This window comes from Citrus sinensis, chromosome 9 (assembly GCF_022201045.2).
Source record: "Citrus sinensis cultivar Valencia sweet orange chromosome 9, DVS_A1.0, whole genome shotgun sequence".
NCBI lineage: Eukaryota > Viridiplantae > Streptophyta > Magnoliopsida > Sapindales > Rutaceae > Citrus > Citrus sinensis.
The window spans coordinates 16,133,841-16,154,037 of NC_068564.1; the positions used below are offsets into that span (position 1 = coordinate 16,133,841).

General features: G+C 34.0%; 1 protein-coding gene across 3 annotated transcripts; it reads left to right on the forward strand.

Annotated features, from left to right (window-relative positions):
- Positions 1-696: 696 nt before the first annotated feature.
- Positions 697-19,519, forward strand: LOC102616752 (DNA repair protein RAD50). Of its 3 annotated transcripts, none has more exons than XM_006492475.4 (27): positions 699-1,085; positions 1,207-1,293; positions 2,070-2,237; positions 3,549-3,724; positions 4,973-5,087; positions 7,288-7,516; positions 7,717-7,895; positions 7,989-8,159; positions 8,344-8,448; positions 8,527-8,634; positions 8,748-8,959; positions 9,087-9,179; positions 10,055-10,182; positions 10,551-10,665; positions 10,743-10,872; positions 11,052-11,261; positions 14,184-14,392; positions 15,469-15,670; positions 16,471-16,640; positions 16,717-17,041; positions 17,801-17,926; positions 18,012-18,064; positions 18,362-18,512; positions 18,598-18,660; positions 18,776-18,909; positions 18,996-19,124; positions 19,299-19,519. In XM_006492475.4, exons 1-27 carry the CDS (start codon positions 963-965, stop codon positions 19,336-19,338), a joined length of 3,951 nt encoding a protein of 1,316 aa, XP_006492538.2. In that variant the 5' UTR covers positions 699-962; the 3' UTR covers positions 19,339-19,519. The 3 variants fall into 3 exon arrangements, 2 of the variants coding, with proteins under 2 accessions (XP_006492538.2, XP_052289532.1); XM_052433572.1 differs by having other exon boundaries at positions 699-1,071; XR_008051688.1 differs by lacking the exons at positions 18,362-18,512; positions 18,598-18,660; positions 18,776-18,909; positions 18,996-19,124; positions 19,299-19,519 and adding an exon at positions 18,231-18,358 and having other exon boundaries at positions 697-1,085; positions 18,012-18,185.
- Positions 19,520-20,197: the final 678 nt, after the last annotated feature.

A 20,197-nucleotide genomic window follows, 5' to 3' on the forward strand; every position in this document is an offset into this window, starting at 1 on the left:
CAACATCAAATATAGTATAATTAAAAATTAATTCAGTACAGTTTAGTACCAAACGTTGTACAATATTATTATAATATAGTACTAATGCAATCCAACATAATACAATACCCTTATATTAAAATAATATAATATATTATAATACAATACAATGTGCCAAATACACTCATAATGTTTTATACTCGTACTCTACTCTCCTAAATGGTATAAAAAATTATACCCACACCTTTTTTTTAAAAACAAAAATAAAATTAGACTCGATATCTAATCTTAATAGAATAGGCCTCTGTACCCATGAAGATCTTTTTACCATCTCTGCTAAAGATTTGTTTAAATGGTACTTGGAGATATTTAACACCTATTCGAGGGTATTATAGTAAAAAAATTTACTTTTGGACTAGAAATGTAAGGAAAAGAGGATTTGGGCTATTTTAAAAAATTAGTCAAAAATTTGATCCATTTTTATAGATTTTCCTTGACTAATTTATATGCCTGTTTTATATCTTTTGATTTTGGATATGACTATCTTAGAATTACTGTGAAATAGAATGCGAATCATAATTATATACTTAAAATTATAAATAATAAAAAAATTATTATAACTACAATCGTATGCGACGAAAAATGCTCCACTTTATAATAATTCCAACGTAGCCGCACTTTCATTTTTCTGTTAATTTAAGCTGGATTGTTTTCTTATTAACATAGTCAGCCCGCACTGAACCCGCCTTTTTCATTTTCCATTTTTCCTTTTATTTTCATTTTTAAAACCCCTGTGCTTCGTCACTTGCCAGTGTCCCTCTTCCTAGTCAAAAACCCCTTTCCCTCTCTTCTTCTTCCTTCTTGTGTTCTTTATGTTCTCTAACTCCTGAAAACACTTTTCATGAATCTCATCATCGAAGGATTGGTTTAATCAACCAAACATCGTTTGCAAAATTAAAAAAAAAAGGAAAAGAAAAGAAAAGATGAGCACGGTTGATAAAATGCTGATAAAAGGAATCCGGAGCTTCGACCCTGAAAACAAAAACGTTATCACCTTCTTCAGACCCTTAACCCTAATCGTGGGCCCCAACGGTGCTGGCAAAACCGTAATTAATTGATTGATTAATTTCTCCATCTCGACGCTTCACTTTATTTGTTCATTTGTTATTTTTGTATATATCTGATTAATGGAATCTGCTGAATGCTTTTTTCTTTTTTTGTTTGCAGACAATTATAGAGTGCTTGAAGCTGTCTTGCACTGGAGAGTTGCCGCCCAATGCAAGGTCCGGCCACAGTTTCATTCACGATCCCAAGGTCTCTTTCATTCACTCTTTCGTTATATGAATCTCATTTTCTTGAATAACCCTTTGTTCGACGAAAATTGATGAGTATACTTAAGGAAAAAGTCGAAATAAGCTAAGCTAAACCGAACAGTTTTATTAGGCGCAGGCTTCGTTTGGTAGTTTGGTCTCATGGCTTTTAAGGCTCAGTTGTGGTGATATTAAAGGCTATAGCTTTTGAATTATAATTTTGATAAAAAAAGTGAAAATAATTTTAGATTTTACATCAAACACTTGCAGGCTAAAATCGGTTTAACTTCAAAACTAGGACTGTTAAGTATTTACCAAACATGGCTTAAAAGCCATAGAAGCCCAACAGCTAAGCCAAACGGACCCTTAGACAGTTGTTTTCGTAGTATTTTGAATTAGTCTCCATACCATTATCAGTATAACCCTTGGATTTACCACCTTATTTCTACTATAAAAATTGAGAATTCTTCAATCAAAGTGTTAACTCTGCGGGAGTATGTAAAAGAATGATAGCATGGGTTATATTATTAGCTAGGAGTTTGACATGTTGGAAATTAGAGCAAAGGAACCTTAGCTGCTGCTATTTGTCGTCAAATCTGTACACTTCCAGGTAGATGAAAAATGTGAGCCCCGTGGAATTACTAGAGACTTGTTTGCGAATTCCTAGTGCTGGATCTATTTTTTTATTTTTTATTTCCAGAATTTCTCACTTTACACTTGTATTCATGATTACGTAGATGAAAAATTTCTTTTAAGTGGGTTTTTACTTGCAAATTGTAGGTTGCAGGGGAAACAGAGACAAAAGGACAAATAAAGCTGCGGTTTAAGACAGCAGCAGGTAAAGATGTGGTGTGCATAAGGTCCTTCCAACTGACACAAAAGGCATCTAAGATGGAGTACAAAGCAATTGAGAGCGTGCTTCAAACAATAAATCCTCACACTGGAGAGGTAGGGTATAGATGATTTTGATATATTACTTGTGAAGACTTCAACATTATATTGTTCTTACTTCCTGGTTTCATATTTGATAGCTAAAAATTTTGGATTTTCACCCAAGCATGACCAATCTGTTGTATGGCATGAAAATTCAGGTGTTCCTATTGGCTTTATTATCACTGTAAGATCATGCTTGTATGTTATGGTAATTAAAATTTGAATGTTTGCCACTGGAGGCCTTATATGTTGTCTGTGTTTCTGAGCTTCCAGTTGATGGAAACTACTAAGTTGATATTTAGTGATTCAGGTTGGTCTTGAGAAGTGGCTCAATGAAGAGATTTCAGAAAGAAATCTCTTGTACAATTTATTGCTTGAAAAAAAAAAGTATAGAATACAAATAAAACTCCTTAACATGTATGCGTTTTAGAAAACATATGGTTGTCTTATGAAGTTTCGAAAAATGTATTCAGATACAGGATCTTGTAATTTAGATGTATGTCTTCAATTTAGTTTGCTTTTTTGTTTTTTTGGGACAAATGAACTTTACAGGATTTTGGTTCTATTAAGGAATCAATGCTTTATTGACTAGAAGAAGTACAGAGGGATGCGGATTTGTATGTGACTCCTTATAGCTTTGAAACAAATGTCAATGGAAAAAGACAATATATTTTGATTAAATTATGCAGTTATTAAATTTTCCTTATATGTACTTGTTATATTTGTATGGAAAATAGATATTGTGGACCAGATGTTGGCCTCACATTTTATTTTGTCAAGGGGTCAGTCAAATAGACCATTGCAGGTTCAAATGGTGTGAATTTATTCATTTATTTATCGTGGTCTGTTTCCGAAGATATGATGTAGGGTCCAAGACTGCATTTTGATTTATCATGGTCCAATTCAATCATCTTCAGTGTCTAGTGCCTGGATTGAGTCTAATTGTGCAATATAAAATGATGAAACGACGGCAAAAAAGCTGAAAATGCATAATGAAGAAGTGTTCTTAGAGATTTTATCATAGTTGGAACTAAATCTTATCAAATTCTTACTGTTTAGCAGAGAAAAAGAAACTTAGATAGACTAATTATTATTTTTCTGAAAATAAAAAGAAAATTATGAGCAAGATGTATTTGTCTCTCCTTTTTGTGTGTTCTGAGGTATGCACTTCTCTCGAAATTGAGGATTCTGTTTTAAAATTTTTTTTGAAAGAATGAATAATTGTTGTTTCTGCTATATTATTGTCACCTTTATATGGTGCAAGTATAGTTTATAAATCTATATTTATTCCAATTTCATTCATTCTTTTTGGTTGTTGAACTGCAGAAAGTTTGTCTTAGTTATAGATGTGCAGACATGGACCGGGAAGTACCGGCTCTAATGGGGGTCTCAAAAGCTATTCTAGAAAATGTTATATTTGTACACCAAGATGAAGCAAATTGGCCATTGCAAGATCCTTCGACATTGAAGAAGAAATTCGATGATATCTTTTCTGCAACCCGGTATCTCATTTGCTAGTTCTTTTTTATTTTTTTCTTTCCCACCCCCAACCCTTCCCCCTTATTCAAAGGATAAAAGTGTATAGTTTGATATATATTTACATCTATGTGGAACTTTTATTCATGTTTGCATAATTGCTTATACTTGAACATCTAGGGTGGTTAGAGGATCAATTAGATGGTTGAGTTGGCAGTCAAATCCACCAAAAGATAGTTGCAAATTATATTTGTTACAGCTGTGTTCTAATTAGGAAGAGAATAAAACGAAAATAGTTTCTGAACGATCTTGACTTATCTCCCTCGACCATGGAAACGGACCTTGTATATTAACCAATACACCTATAAAATTTAGCAAGGCACACCATTACAGTGGTGCCGGCAAAACGGCCATGAAACCAATTGGAACAAACCATCAAATCTGCAGGTTTGATATGGTCTGGTTTCAGTTCAATTTTTGGTTTCTGCTTATAGATTTGGAGCAAACTAAAACAGATTAAGATATATTTAATCAAACCACTACATGGTGTAGAATGTGTGGTATCCATAAATTGTTATATTAGGCATGCCTATGGTTGATCCTAAATATAAAAGTTATCTATGCCATCTTTTCATTCACACTTTCACATAAGACAGTAAGAGATGCTCTCTTTGCCGTCACCCCTGCCTGAGTGCATGTGATTATCATAGATATTCACTATTATGCATTGGTTGTGCTACATGTAAAAAAGTTATCACCTTTGGAAGAATTACCTCTGTGGAAGAGAAATGCTTCTTTAGACAAAACCCCCAAGGGAATTTCATCTATTAGATAAAGGCAGGCTTCATTGTTCAGCATGTTACGGGAAAGATGCTGTGTTTGGTTGGTAAATAGAGAACCACAAAATTGTTCACTCGCATGCTTTGCATCATATGAAACAAGAAGACTGTCTGCGGGAGACAGAATGCATGCAATACGATATTTGTGTAGTTCTGAGTATTGTTTGTGTAGTAATCAGTTAAATTGTCTTGGTTTATTTGGGCTTTTACACATATCAACAAAGTACCCATCCTAAAGTTAAATCTCTTACAGTTATCTTGCCTATTTTTCTGTTTTGAATAAAATGGTACATGTAATGAATGGTCTCTGACACGCCATTCATCTCTGCTATTTATTGTTTTTCTTTGCACTGCAGTCGTTTGTTTTTAGCTTACCATTATTTTTCTTCTAATAAACTGCTGATGACAATATATACATGGCTATATGCAATACAGATACACAAAGGCTTTGGAAGTCATAAAGAAACTTCATAAGGATCAGGCTCAAGAGATAAAGACATACAAGCTAAAATTAGAGAATCTTCAGACTTTGAAAGATGCTGCTTATAAGGTTTTCTTTTATTTTTACTCTTTTTCTATTCATTCCCACTTCTTTGATTGTGTTGTAATTTGTCGATCCTCTATTTGCTCATCATACTATCTAACATGATAATTGAGTTTCTTGATGGTTGGTTTGCATCTTGAGACAAGTGATAGACAGTACAAGGCTGTTAAATGTAACTATTGTTTTGAAGTTTTGCTTTTCAATTGAAAAAGAATAAATAAATAAATAAAAGAAAAGAAAAGAAAAGAAAGAGTGAAGTTTATCTCAAGCAGTATTATTTTCACTTTTTTTTTTAACTCTTGGCTTTTATCCACTGTTGACATTGCGATAAGTTATTCACCATTATTGTTTCAGTTATAAAGAACTTGAATTAGATGATATTGTTTCTGTGAAGAGAGACTTGGAGGATCTTTTCTTTTTTCTTTTTTTTTTCCTTTGAAAAGAATTCCTTTTTTCAGTATTACATAAATGTAAACCCTTTGGGAGGGATTCAAATCCCATACCTCTTGTACACCAAGAGGTTTCAGTTGTTGAACCAACCAGAACTTACAAGACTTGGTTGGCATTATTTTGTCTTGAAAAAGGAACAGTTTTTGTAGAATCAAATGGTGTGGGAGATATTTTATGGAGGCCAACACAAATGCCTCCCAATGACAATAACGTGATCACTGTCAAAAATATTTGTCCGGTTGATCACTCTTGTCTCCTTATCTCTTCTTCTATTAAAGTAGGTGCTCACTTTACAATTTCTATGAATTTAAGAAATTTACGTTTTTTTTTTGTTTTAAAAGTTTTTTATTGTCCTTTCTGTAACATAATGGAAATCACCAATATCATCGTGAAATTATAAAAATTGTGTTTACTATTACTGTGGACGATCATAATGTTTTTTCCCCCCAATTCTTTTTGTGCTGATGTGATAATAAGGGGTAAAGCCGATACTGATGACACAACTTTGGTACGAGACTGAATGAAATCAGTGAGCCAAAGTAAACAAGTAGATATATTTATAATTTTTTATGGCTTTGTTTGATGTGATGGGAATTGCTTCTGGTGGAATGTATTATCTCATTGTTTCATAAACTTTTGAGGCATGCATTGCAGATTAAGCAAAACAGTGGCTAATTGGGGCTTTTATTATATAGTTTGCACAGAAGTTAAGACTGACCAAATAATTTCGAGTTTGTATCATATAGCATGCATTGCTGTATTAAATTTTTGAAAAATGCTAACGCATGAGGATGGGCTATTGACAAGATTCTTCTGCAGCAATCATGGATGAAGATTGCATTGCTAAGATTCCATTTTTTTTTTTTTGGGGGGGGGGGGGGGGGTAAATCAGCCTTTTCACTTATGAAAGGGTAATCTAGTCATTTCAAATTTCTTTAACCCAACACTAATGGTCAAACTGGTTAAGAGACTTGTTTGGTAAACCTTGTGGATGTGAGTGACTTAATTGATTATTTCGACAAATTTCTAGTGTAATTTGAACAAAGGCACCGATGACCTAAGTGCAAATTACTCTGTTTAAACATTTTTCTGCTCTTTCTATTGTTGAAGGGTTGGAGATCCTTAGTACTTGGTGTCAGTCAGTTGTGGGTACTGTAGTCTTTGTTCTCAATTGTAGGTATGCCACAGCCATAGGCTTGGCTAATGCCAAGTCAAAGATTTAGCGATTTGCTCTTCAAGTTCATTAAAGCCTAACTGTATTTGCCATTACTAGTTTTTAATTCTTAGCCCTTGGGATTGTTATAATTTCACTGAGCAGAGTTCCTTTAAAAGATTTACTGCATGATTAACGTATTATGATATTCCTTAAACTAATATTACTGCTGATTTCCTTGAGCTTCCTTTATCCACGTCTTCCTCTGGAGATTATCTTTCTTTTTTTCCAAGTCCGTATCAATAACAAAGCTCGGAAGTTCTTTAGAATGCTTTATATCATCTTTTTACATTATAGGTCCTTATAATGTTTTATTTTATTACTTCAAGATTTATATGCTTTCATTTTGCTCCAGCATTGCTGATAATCTTTTTGTTTCTTTTCTTATTCAGTTGCATTTTCCTGCTATTTTTCTCTCCTTTTCTCCTTGCTGCCTATATATCTATGTATCTTCCCAGTTGCTTTGTTTGTCCTTTAGTCTATTTTTTGTTTTGATGAACTTAAATTGAGCATTTTATGATGTGATGTTGATTTTTTATGCAGCTTCGTGAAAGCATTTCTCAAGATCAAGAAAAGACTGAAGCTTTAAAAAATCAAATGCAGGAGTTGGAAAAAAGCATCCAAGACATTGATGATAAAATTCATCATACTGAACTAACACTAAAGGATTTGCGGAAAATGCAGGACCAGATATCAACCATGACTGCTAGAAGAAGCACTTTGTTTGAGCAGCAACAGAAACAGTATGCAGCCCTTGCTGAAGAAATTGAAGGTTTATCAATGCACATCATAATATAACTTTCACTATATTTCCCATATACACATATTTTAGTTTATGTTTTATTTGTGTTTGTGTTCTTTACCAAGTCTTTACTGATATTTCTGTAGGGACCCATGTACATGCTGTTTGTATAAAATTACTATTATAAAGTTTAATGGTTAGCAACATAATATCTGTTTTCTTTTTGTCAGATACTGATGAAGAATTGAAGAATTGGAAAAACAATTTTGAAGGGATAGTTGCGAAGCGTGAGAGTGACATTAGCAAGCTAGAGAGGGAAAAGAATGATATGGATACGAAAATTAAATTTCTTGAGCAGAATATAGACGCTTACACAGCCGAGATCACCAACCTTCTGTCTGAAGCTGGAGTAATATTAATAGAATTAATTACATATGATATTGTAAAACTTGTCCAATTCATTTAGACTGATGTCAGCTTGCTTTGTTCCTTTTGCCTTTAGGCTCACATGTCACGAATGAACGAAAGAGATTCGACCATTCAAAAATTATTTGCAAGGCATAATTTAGGGTCTCTCCCAAATGCCCCCTTCAGCAATGAAGCTGCTTTGAACTTCATAAATCGCATTAGATCAAGATTAAGTGATCTTGAAAGGGACTTGGAAGATAAAAAGGTGGCTTTTGTCATTTCTATAGCTAGATTTTTTCATCACTCATTTACAATAGATGCACATATATTATGAATTATTAGAGTTTAAAATATTTACCTTTTTAAATTAATTCACCTCAGGAATCTTGTCTAGCTTTGACATATATTAGCTTGATTATAGCTATAATGAAGAGCATTGATTGTTTCAGAAATCGGATGAACTAGCGCTTAAAATGGCATGGGATAGCTACTTGGATGCCAATGATCGTTGGAAGAATATTGAGGCTCAAAAACAAGCTAAAATGGAAATTAAGGTGGCGTTTTAAAAATACTTGTTACATAAAAATCTCAAGGCTCAGGGTGTGTGGTTCTAAAATTTTGAGTTCTTGCAGGCAGGCATTTTGAAACACATCAAGGAGAAGGAAAATGAACGTGACTCATTTGAACTTCAAATCTCTAATCTCAATCTTTCTCACATTGATGAAAGAGAGAATAAGATGGTAAGTTTGCGTGCTTATTTTTCTTGCTTGCAAATGATAACTTTTATTTTAGCAGCTAACACCAAGCTACGGGCATGTAATGCTTCTCTTTATATGCTCGCATATTTTGACAGCGAATAGAGGTTGAGCGAAAGACTAATCAGCTTGCTGAAAGAGAGTTTGAAATAAACATACGCCAAAAACAGAGTGAGCTGTTTGCCATGGATCAAAAAATTAAAGCACTTAATCGAGAGAAAGACGTACTGGCTGGTGATTCTGAAGACAGAGTGAAACTGGCTTTGAAGAAGGCGGAATTGGAGAATCACAAGAAGAAACACAAAAAGATGTAACTCTATATTTTCTGTTTTGTTAGCTCATCTTTTCTCTTTCTTTTTATTTTTATTTTTTTTATTTCGTCCTTCTTTCGTTTGTTGAAGCTTTTTTTTTTTTTTTCCTTTTTTTATTGTACCCAGAATTGATGAATACAAGGATAAAATCAGAGATGTGCTTAAAGGGAGGCTTCCTCTTGACAGGGATTTGAAAAAAGAAATTACTCAAGCCCTAAGGTTGTTGTTTATTGCCTTTACAGTGATCAATCAAATGAAAACTACTCTTACCGTCTAAGGTTTTTATTTTTTATTTTAAACTCGAACCTATTAGTTATGTTGGATAATCACTTATTCAATTATTGTTAGTGTTAGGGTAAAAAAGAACAATCCAAATAAACCATGTTCTACACAATAATTTGATGACCCAAACATAATATGGAACTAGATTATCAAATAATTCACCTTTTTGGCAATCCACCACAATCCCAAACATGCACTTAATCACTTTGGAGAGGTGCTTGGAAGGAACAATGCAGGATAGAATTACAAGCAGTAGCTTCTAAAATTTAGATGCATAGGATATTAATAAAGCATTACACTTCTTATAAGGGGAAAAACTGTGCAGGATGAAGTGAGTTAAGGCCTGAGATTTGCACTAAGTCATCTTATTTCAAATAAAGTTTGTGGTCGTTGGAAATCTGCTGCATATAGTTGAGCTGGAAAATTCATTCTTTTCTGTTTCACAAGCTTAATCCAACTAAACATACTAGGAATTGTTAGCTGTCAGAATGTTTCTGCTTGTTTGGGCCTTAAATGTTGGCAAGTCCTAAACTTTGGTAAGAAATTTGAAACTCTCTGTTGAAACATAGCATTGCTTTTTTTTTTTTTTTTCTGGATTCATTATGCCATAATTTGGATTAGTGATACATGTTCCCTGTTTCAAATTTTCATCTGACATCAGCATTCTGTAGGGATTTTGTTGGCTTTAGAAGTTAGAGGTGACAAAATTATTTATTTATTTTTTTTTTTCACACACTTTAGCTTGGTTTGATCCTTACTTCTTTCAATCACTTTTTGAGCTGTCCTTGGGATTGGTACTTTTGCTGGTGCAGGGCTCTTCTGACAGAGTTTGATGACTTGAGCTCAAAATCTCGTGAAGCTGATAAGGAGGTAAATATGTTGCAGATGAAAATACAAGAAGTGACTGATAACCTGTCCAAACATCGCAAGGATGTGGACTGTAAGTATCATCCCAGAGCTTAATAAATTTATAATTGAGTATTCTAGCTTTCTTACATTTCAAGCCTTTCCTTGTGAGAGCTTCAAAACTGATGCACATCAGTTATATGGCTTGGTCTTGGGTGCAACAGAACAACCCTAGGGTTGTTTACATAGAATTCACAACTTGATTAACAAGGATTTGATGTGTTACTATTTTTGCTTCTAAGAACCAAATTTATATATATTGAGAACCAGTACTGTTCTGACTTTATTTATATTAGCAATGGATTTCACTTTTCCCCCCACTTTCCCCAAAGTAAAGAATATAATTGTTTGCTCAATTACTCCTTAGTACTTAATAATTTTATTTCTTCTGATTTAATGCAGCTAAGAAGAGATTTATTGAATCCAAACTTGAGTCCTTGAATCAGCAAATTTTCAGCATTGATACTTATCAAAAAGTCTTGGACTCAGCTAAGGAGAAAAGAGATGTTCAGAAAAGGTATAAATGGCTAAGGTGAAATGTGCTATTTTGTGGTTATGAAGGTGCTAATGCTATGCCTGGTGCATTATATGCAGTAAATACAATATTGCAGATGGTATGCGGCAAATGTTTGATCCTTTTGAAAGAGTTGCCCGTGCTCATCATGTCTGCCCTTGCTGTGAACGTCCTTTCTCTGCTGAGGAGGAAGATGAATTTGTTAAGAAGGTTGGTATAATTCATGGTTAAATCTTTAAAGTAGGTTATGCATCAACTTATAGCACATACTTTTATTACTTCTTGATATTTGGTTTTTCATTGGATGTCCATTAACTCTGCCGGAAGAGATTATATGAGCTTCTTTTAGAGGTACACCAAGATTGCTGATATTTTCTCATAAATTACAGCAAAGAGTAAAGGCAGCAAGTTCAGCTGAGCACATGAAAGTGTTGTCTCTGGAGTCCTCAAATGCTGATTCTTACTTTCAGCAGTTGGACAAGCTCCGCATGGTTTATGAAGAATATGTTAAACTTAGCAAGGAAACAATCCCTGTTGCTGAGAAAAACTTGCATGAGCTTACGGAAGAGCTGGATCAGAAGTCTCAAGCTTTTGATGATGTAAGTAGGAGTTCTTTACATTTCCTTTTTAGATATTTCTCATTTCTTATTACAAGTGCTTTAGATTTGTGATTCTCAAGTTTTTACCCAATTCAGTGTTTTCATCTGCAATTGAAAAATATTTTAATTTTTCACATATATTATATCTTTTTGGATTATTGGAGGAATGGGTGTTCTTTTTGTTCATGTATAGTTTTTTGGGGTACAGATTGGTTTCCCTCACCAACTTTTTGTTCTTTGTGGACCTAGTCCATATATAATCTCCTTGCTTTTTCCCTTTATTAACAAAATTGCACACTTTCTTGAATTCTTGTCCAAAAAATAAATAAATAAATCAAAGATTCTTGTAATTTTTTCAGCTGACCGTACACTGCATTTTTGAAAAGTATAAGCGATGGCACATCTTCCCATGTAATTAAACCAAAAGGAGGGTTCTGGGAGGATCCTTACGCAGCACCAGTTTTCTACTCTAATATTGTATAGAAAATTCAATTTATACATTGCTCTGAGCGGTGACTGCATTGTGTATTAGTATGAAGTTTTATATTGTTCAACATGTTGGATGAAAAGCATTTAAACTGTTTCCTATAAACACAGAAGAAAAAAGGTCATAACACGTATCAAATTCTATATTGAGGAAGACTGCATTTTAGAATGTGTGGAACATAATGATTTACGTTTTGACTCTGTATAAAATAATTGTTTTTTCTTGATTGTATACTTGTGTTCCTCAAACTGAATCTAGGCAAATAAATGTTAGCATCTTTCTAACAGTGATGAGCCTCAGAAAGTTGCTTTGGCCATCTTGTTTACCAGGTAACCTTGTGCATAGGTTTTCATTAACTAACTTTTGATGCTTGCTGCACTGAAAATAGATATCTACTTGACTGTTTGTCATATCAATTTTGTATGTCGCTTGTTTATTTTGTTGGATTCACATGCAACATCCATTGGAGAAAATATCTTTGGGTAGGGGAAGGATGGATACTTGTTGGAGTTCATGGATGGGTATTCTATAGATGGCTTCCCCACCCTTTTCATCTTTTTGTTTATTTTTGCATATCTTATTTTTCTTCAAATAATGTTATCTTTCTTAGTTTCCTATCAAAATAATTAATTTAAAGTTACATCAGTTTGTGATTTGATTCCTTTAGAAGTTTGTCATTGCCTTCTTCCTCTTTTTTTTTTTCTTTTTTTTTTTCTCAGCTCTATATGAGACTCTAGTTCTTTGGGGTTCCTATTTTGGTTTTCAGATCTTAGTTAGTCAAGGGATTTTCAAAGTTTTTTTCTCGGAATTTATGAGAATCATATACATGATTTTCTTGGGCTGAAAGTTGTTAGGATTTTAAAGCGTATTCAAAGTCCGAATTCCAATCAAAATAAATAAGAGTCTGGGGTTTATGATACCTAAATTCACTCTATGTACAAGGAGGTCTTGGCTTAAACCTGGTTTTGTTTAGCATGAAAGGAAGTTCGCCTTTCATCCTGGCATGATGCAATTGAGATCATCAGAGAATCCTAAGTGCTCAAATGGGCTTCAACAAGATATTAGGCTATTAAGCCAGAAATTTTGGTTTCAAAACTTGTCCTGAGGTTCTAATTTAGCCCCCCCCCCCCCCAAAACAAAAAAAAAAAAAGTTATTGTCCGAAGGTTTATCTTCAGCGTGTATTAAGAAATTCTATTGCCTTAAAAGTCAATGTTATGGGTGCTAAGTTGCTATTTGACACAAAACTTCATCCCTCACATGTCCTTGCACATGAACTAAACACAACCACCTCTAACTTTTTATTTTTTTATTTTTTATAACAATACGATGATTTAAATTTTATTAAGAGAAAGGAGAGGGCAGAAAAGGGTCACTAGCTTAAAGCTTAGACAAAGCGACACAGCTTTTTTTCTTTTTCCCTAAATAATATGAACAATGTAAATTTTATTAATAAAGAAAAGAGAGGGGAGAAAAAAGTTACCAGCCTAAAGCTTAGACAAAACGACATCCATTTTTTTTTTATAATATGAATGATGTAAATTTTAATAAAAATAAAAAAGTTAGTAGATTAAAGCTTGGACAAAACAGCACTTAGGGGTTCCTCATGAAGACTCTTTCTAACACAAACACGAACTCAAATATTTTACATTTTAGTTAATTAACAATAAAGGGTCTCAAACACTAGACCACTTGTTCGAACTAGCTCTGCCCCACGTTAAGTTACTGCTTGACCTAAAAGTTTAAGCCCTTAGGTAAACATCTAAATAGTATTTAAGCTCTAATAATTTCTTAATGATATACGGTTGATGAAAAGTTGAGAGTAGAATCATATTAGAGGAATTATCAGTTAAAACTATTCAAATTAGGAACCAGTTTGAGGAATATAATCAACATGACATGTATCTAGAGATTTGGACTTGGTTTACAACAATTCATAGATGTTTAGGGAGATTGCTGACTGTGATGTGAATTTCTAGGGCTGTGTAGGCTAGATAAGCACAAGAGTAACTGCTACTCCAGTAGCACAGATCCGGCGAATAGAAAATGATTTGCTGTCTATTGGCTAACAGAATGATAATAACATGTGTGTCGCAACCAAAAAGGGATTGATGTTGTACTCTATCCGGTGGATTATGTTCTTAGCAGTTGAGCATGTAATGGAAAAACATTCAAGATCAACAAATACGTAGAAGAATGACATGGCTCTTTCCTTCCGTTATTTATTCTCTTTCATTCTCTATGTTTCATGTCTTGCAGATGTTCTACAATCTTGGCATCATTTTCGTACCAAGGGGAGATGAGAAGTTCCCCATGAATTTAAAGATCCTTACTATGCATTCAATTATTGTTTACTGCTATCTTGTATGACTGTTGGACTTTACAATGTGCATGGGATTACCTGATTTTGAGAATGTGTTAAATGCTTTGCCTATAGGTGTTAGGTGTTTTAGCTCAAATTAAGGCTGATAAGGAATCAGTTGAAGTCTTGGTACAACCTGTTGAAACAGCTGACAGACTCTTCCAAGAAATTCAATTGTGGCAAAAGCAAGTTGATGATTTGGAATATATGCTCGACTCTCGAGGACAAGGTGTTAGAACTATGGAAGAAATCCAGCTGGAGCTGAGTGGCTCTCTGAGCACAAAGTATGTTACTCAAACTATACACCAATTGTTTGTTTGAATTTGTCAGGGCTGTAGGAATTTGGGTATGCAGTTAACTTAGTTGGTTCATGGTATGTGCTTAACTTGATTGATTTATGATCTTGGTTATTAGTTTCTTTAATGTATATCCCTTTCTAGCTTTTAGCTTTAAAAAGTTTTGATATAGGCTTTGTTTAAATAGAGTACATTCGTTTACTGCCCACCCAGAAAAGCTAATCTCTTGGACGTGTCCAGTGTTCCACAAGATAACTATAGATAGAAAGAGGGAAAGTTGTGGTGGGGGGTGTGGTTGTGTGTGGGAGGGAATGTAGAGGAAAGGGGGGAGATAACTGAAGAAACCAGAAGCACGGGGAGAGAAGTCAAACAGAAAAGGGGAGAAACAACAGAAGAAATTAAGGAGAGAACAATCTTATTCCATTCAAATAAACATTCAAGTCTGCATGAATATAAAAAACTAGAATAGTTGCCAAACCCTAGGCAAAACGGGAACTCAAAATCCTAGAAAAACAACTTCCTCATATGAAAGATAAAACCTAAATACGAAAACTACTAAGGAAAGTGAAATTTTTTTAACAATTGCAAAACCCTAAAGGATTCTGAATCGTTAACCCTAGCTTAGAAAAACACGACTCTTGGTGAGTTGGATTGATAAAACTTCTCCATTGGCTTCTCAAAAAGTACCAAAGTTTGTCGTGTATGGAGAAGAGAGTAAAAGGAAGAGAAATGGAAGATCTAGTGTTTTACATTCTCAAGTCAGATCAAATGTCAGCTTAAAGGAAATTCATGGAGGCCTACTTTGTGGATCCAAACAAAACCAAAAGGAAACTAAATTAAGGCATTTTTTTTTTAATCAAATAAGGTATGTTCCTGAAATCGACATTATATAATCACATAAGCTCTAAATTCTTGCTACTTCTCCATACATTACTACATCGGTGGTCCTGCATATCCATCATCTTGAAGGCTAATTACCCTGCAGGTTATCATTGAATTCTTAGATCTTATCTAGCTGAAGCTTTTTCTTTTTTTCGATCTATTTTTCTTTCCACTGGCTGCAGGGATAATCTCCAGAATGAACTAGAAAAGTTAAGGGATGAGCAAAGGTACATGGAAAATGATTTGTCAAACATTCAGATAAGATGGCACACCCTAAGGGAGGAAAAAGTTAAGGCAGCTAATACATTGAGGGATGTGAAGAAGGCTGAAGAAGAGTTGGAGCATTTGATGGAAGAAAAAGGTCAACTTGATCTCGATGAGAAGGTTGTCTGTTCTTCCAAGAACTACTTTTTGTGGTTTTATATTATTTGATTGCATGGTGTGCGTTGAAGCATTGGGGTTATGACAATCAAAAAGTAGAAAGTGGTCAACCATAAAAAGGTCGTGATAGCTTATTGATGCATTAAATTAAAAAATGGGTATGAAAATCTACTTGGGGAAGTTACCACTAGGTTTAGGACATGCCATCTTATACTGATGAACAGTTCACACTGGAGTTTTAAATGTTCATTTTCAAGAACCTGTCTAGGAGTAGCAGTTGGTGACACAGTGTTGGCATTAAGTTGAAGCATCATCAATGCATTGAAGTTGTCTTGTGCCAAGTGTTATATAGGCAGTTTGGAATACTGTTGGCATAGGATTGTAATTAAGCAGACTTGATAAACAATTATTCCAGTGCTTGTCTTTTCTGCACCGTGCACAGGTTGTTAAGAGTCAGTAAATGGCCTGATGATTGTATCTGGATAACTTGCAGTATGCTTGTTCATAAAACACTAGGATTTTCAAAAGATAGGTTGAGAAAATATTTCCCTGCCATTATGAAGTTCTCAATCTGTAATCTTATGTCCAGATATTTGGTGGGTAGTTCTAGTACAGAACTTGGTTATATACGAGTAAAAATCAAGTGGCTTGGAAAATAGAAAATCAATGAAAAACTGTTTTATGCTTTATTTATTTACTTTGGCACTTTTGAGTTATACTTTCAGCTGTTTCCTTGATAACAATTTTTTTATCCTTTTGGTTGTTATGTTTGTAAAATAATGCATGTTCCTAATGGTTTTCAGCTCTTAGCAGAGGCTTCAGGCCCTCTATCCAAGGAGAAAGAGAAGTTACTGAGTGACTACAATGATTTGAAAGTCAAACTTAATTGTGAATATGAGGAGCAGGCCGAACAGAAAATAAACTTTCAACAGGAAATTGAGATGCTGCTTAAAATTGCTTCTAAGATTAAAGAGTATGCTTTGAACCTAAGGTTGATATTTGAAGTTTTCCAATTCCATGAATTGTAATCATCAATTTTGTTCTGTCAGGTATTATGATTTGAGGAAAGATGAGAGGTTTAAAGAACTGCAAGAGAAGAAATCTCAGTCGGAATCTGAAGTTAAAAGTTGTAAAATCAGGACAGATGAGATTTTAGTTGAGCTGGACCGATTCAAAGACATAGTGCGGAATCAAGATCAAATAAGACGAAATATTGAAGACAACTTGAATTACAGGGAAACAAAAGCTAAAGTAGATAAATTTGCTTCTGAGATTGAGTCTCTTGAAGAAAGAGTATTGAAGATTGGAGGGGTTTCCACATTTGAAACTGAATTGGGAAAGCACTTGCTAGAAAGGGAGAGACTTCTTTCCGAGGTATATATGGCCCCTTCAGACATCTCCTATGTTATACCTTTTTGTTTAACTGCCATTGTTATACATACATGCATTTTATATATATATATATATTTTTTTTGTAATATTGACGGGATAATTGCTAGCTACTTTCTGCAGGGTTGAAGTGTTTTATGAACTGTTTTGAGAAACTGTAATTTGTTCATAATTTGTTTTCTCTTTTCTTGCTTTTCTATTTAATAATAGTTCCTTTTTGTCATCTTTTTTCAATTAATATTGGTAGTTTGTGTTGTTTTTCCGCCCTCTCTCCTACTGAAGACCAACTTGTGTCAACTGTACAATATAAATATGTCCAAGTTGATTTCACCGTCTGGAAGGAGAAAATTGGGTGAGTTTTTTGACTTGAAGATAGGAAGAGTATGTCTTGAAGTGCATGCTTAAAACAAGTCAATTCATTCCATGTTATTGGAGACGGTTAATTGTACACTTGAAATCCCAAGTGATGTCGGTAAAGGTTTTTCTGTCAGTTGTTGCAACCAATTATAATGTGTGTTTGGGTGCAAATAAAAAGGGAGGAGCTTATTATAATCCATGCATATTAGGGTTAATTTTAAATGGATCACCTAGAGGTGAGACACTTTTATAAATGAGCTGTATCTGTGCTATGTCTAAATTGCACTAGTACTTTTTATCCTAGCAATATTTCAAGTCAGACCTTCCTTTTGAGGTCATATTTATGTTTAAAGAAAACTAAATTGTGGTTTTCCTTCTCCTCAACAGGTAAACAGGTGCCAAGGGACAATGTCCGTTTATCAGACCAATATTTCAAGGAATAAAATTGATCTTAAACAAGCACAATACAAGGACATTGATAAACGACACTTTGACCAGCTAATCCAGCTTAAGGTGGGAGAATTTACAATTGCTTGAGTGATTGTCACCGTCATCTCTAGCTCCATAGTGTTATTTAACTTGTAGAATTTTGTGGCAGACAACCGAGATGGCAAACAAAGACCTGGATAGATACTACAATGCACTTGACAAGTAAGCTATTTAAATAAGCTCATCTTTATTCATGATACCATCCAGCTTTATAGGGTCTTACTTCCTCTATTCACCCTTTTAAGTGATGCAATTAATGTTAAGAAGTAAGATGTTCTAGGTAGGAAGTCCTGGTTATTACATTTTGCCGTTCTAGGTAGGAAGTCCTGGTTATTACATTTTGCCATCTTTTCCTCTGATCAGTAGGGGTTTAAAGTATTTCATTACAGCAGTCACAGGTTCCTTCTGACATTATTTTGAACTTTTTGTTCTTCTGATCTATTTTGGTGTTTCCGTTAGAGCACTCATGCGCTTCCACACAATGAAAATGGAGGAAATAAATAAAATTATAAGAGAATTATGGCAGCAAACATACAGAGGGCAAGATATAGATTACATTAGGATTCACTCAGACTCTGAAGGTGCTGGGACTCGTTCTTATAGTTACAAGGTATAGAAGCAATTTGTTTCTTCTTGCTGTTCATTGCTGCTATTACTTCGAATGTATTTTATCAATTCTATTGTATTCTCTACAGGTTCTTATGCAGACCGGAGATGCAGAGCTAGAAATGAGAGGAAGATGTAGTGCTGGTCAAAAGGTGAGTAATCCTCAAATGCATCCTGCAAGAAACAGAGAGATTTTTATATGTCAGGTTTTAAGAATTATTTAAATTTTTGGTTTATATTGTAAAAAAATTTATCGATTGCATTTAGGTCCTTGCTTCCCTTATTATACGGTTGGCATTAGCTGAGACTTTTTGCCTTAACTGCGGAATACTGGCATTAGATGAACCAACCACGAACTTGGATGGTCCTAATGCTGAGAGTCTTGCAGCAGCTCTCCACAGGTATGAATGGAACCAGTTAAATTTTCACCTCTATTTATCAGTATCAGGCTTTGCATTTAACTATCTAGTTGTCTACCTCCTTTCAGAATTATGGAGGACAGAAAGGGCCAGGAGAACTTTCAACTAATTGTGATTACTCATGATGAGCGTTTCGCTCAACTAATTGGTCAACGACAACACGCAGAGAAATATTATCGGGTTGCAAAAGATGATCAGTAAGCTCATTTTTATCCATCTTTTTCTGAGGTTTCCATTTTAGCTTGCCATCATACATTGGTTTTGGTAATTTATCATACTTGTTGCAACCTCTCATCGAACATTATCTTATGATTTAATCTCATAGACTAATTTGTCTCGCTCTCTCTCTCTCTCTCTTTTTTTTTTTTCAGTCAGCACAGTATAATTGAAGCCCAGGAGATATTTGATTAGCAAGTATGGTTAGTGTATAGCGTCATGTGTCAAGATGCAGTCTGTTACCAATAACTTGTATCCTGAGATTATTATCCCAGCCTTCTCCTAACGGTGACTTGCTAACGGCTAACCCATAGCTGCAGAATTGAGGATGATTTTCATAACAAATCAATTCATAAAAAATATTTTTATTGATTAAGTTTCCTCTTTCCTTTTCCTTTCTTTAGGTTGCCCTTTAAATGATCAAGCCGTTGCTTTCTGAAATTTGATTCTAAGGTATAAGGACAAATGCAAAAGCCATAAAAAATTTTACTTTTGTCCTTAGTTCTCAAGTGAGTGTATGCTAATTATTAGTTTGTTTGTCATGAAACAATTGTAGGTTATTTATAGTGTGAAGTATTTATGACATGGTTGTGGAGGGTGTAAGTTAGTCTAGTTTAAAAGTTTTCTTGAATAGAAATAAGGGTTCACGGTTCGAACTCTACTCGCATGGATGAAAAAAAAATTGAGTTGTCATTAGTTTATAATTAAAAAAATGCTTATGTTATGTTAGTTTTTAATTATTTACCTTGGATTATTTTTGAATTTATAAAAAAGGAAATTATCAGCCATATAGCTTTAAATGACACCAGTATCAAACGTGCTACAATATTTTTCGCTTATATCACTTGTATACCCTAAGTTGACAAAAGAGTTTTGGCGTCCACCTTTTCGTTTACCACCGTTAAGAACTTAACAGAATTTGAGCAAAATGATTATTTTATCCTTTAAACTCAAAATGAGGTAAAAAAATAAATTTGTTTTGAAAATTAATGTAAATTTTTAATACACAATTTTTTTTTTGTTATTAACAATACATTTTTTTATTAAAAAAATA

Coding starts and splice junctions, on each gene's coding strand:
- LOC102616752 (XM_006492475.4), top strand. CDS start 963: ATGAGCACGGTTGATAAAATGCTGATAAAAGGAATCCGGAGCTTCGAC. Junction 1,294..2,069: donor GTTTCATTCACGATCCCAAG/GTCTCTTTCATT, acceptor TGCAAATTGTAG/GTTGCAGGGGAAACAGAGAC. Junction 7,896..7,988: donor ACCTTCTGTCTGAAGCTGGA/GTAATATTAATA, acceptor TTTTGCCTTTAG/GCTCACATGTCACGAATGAA.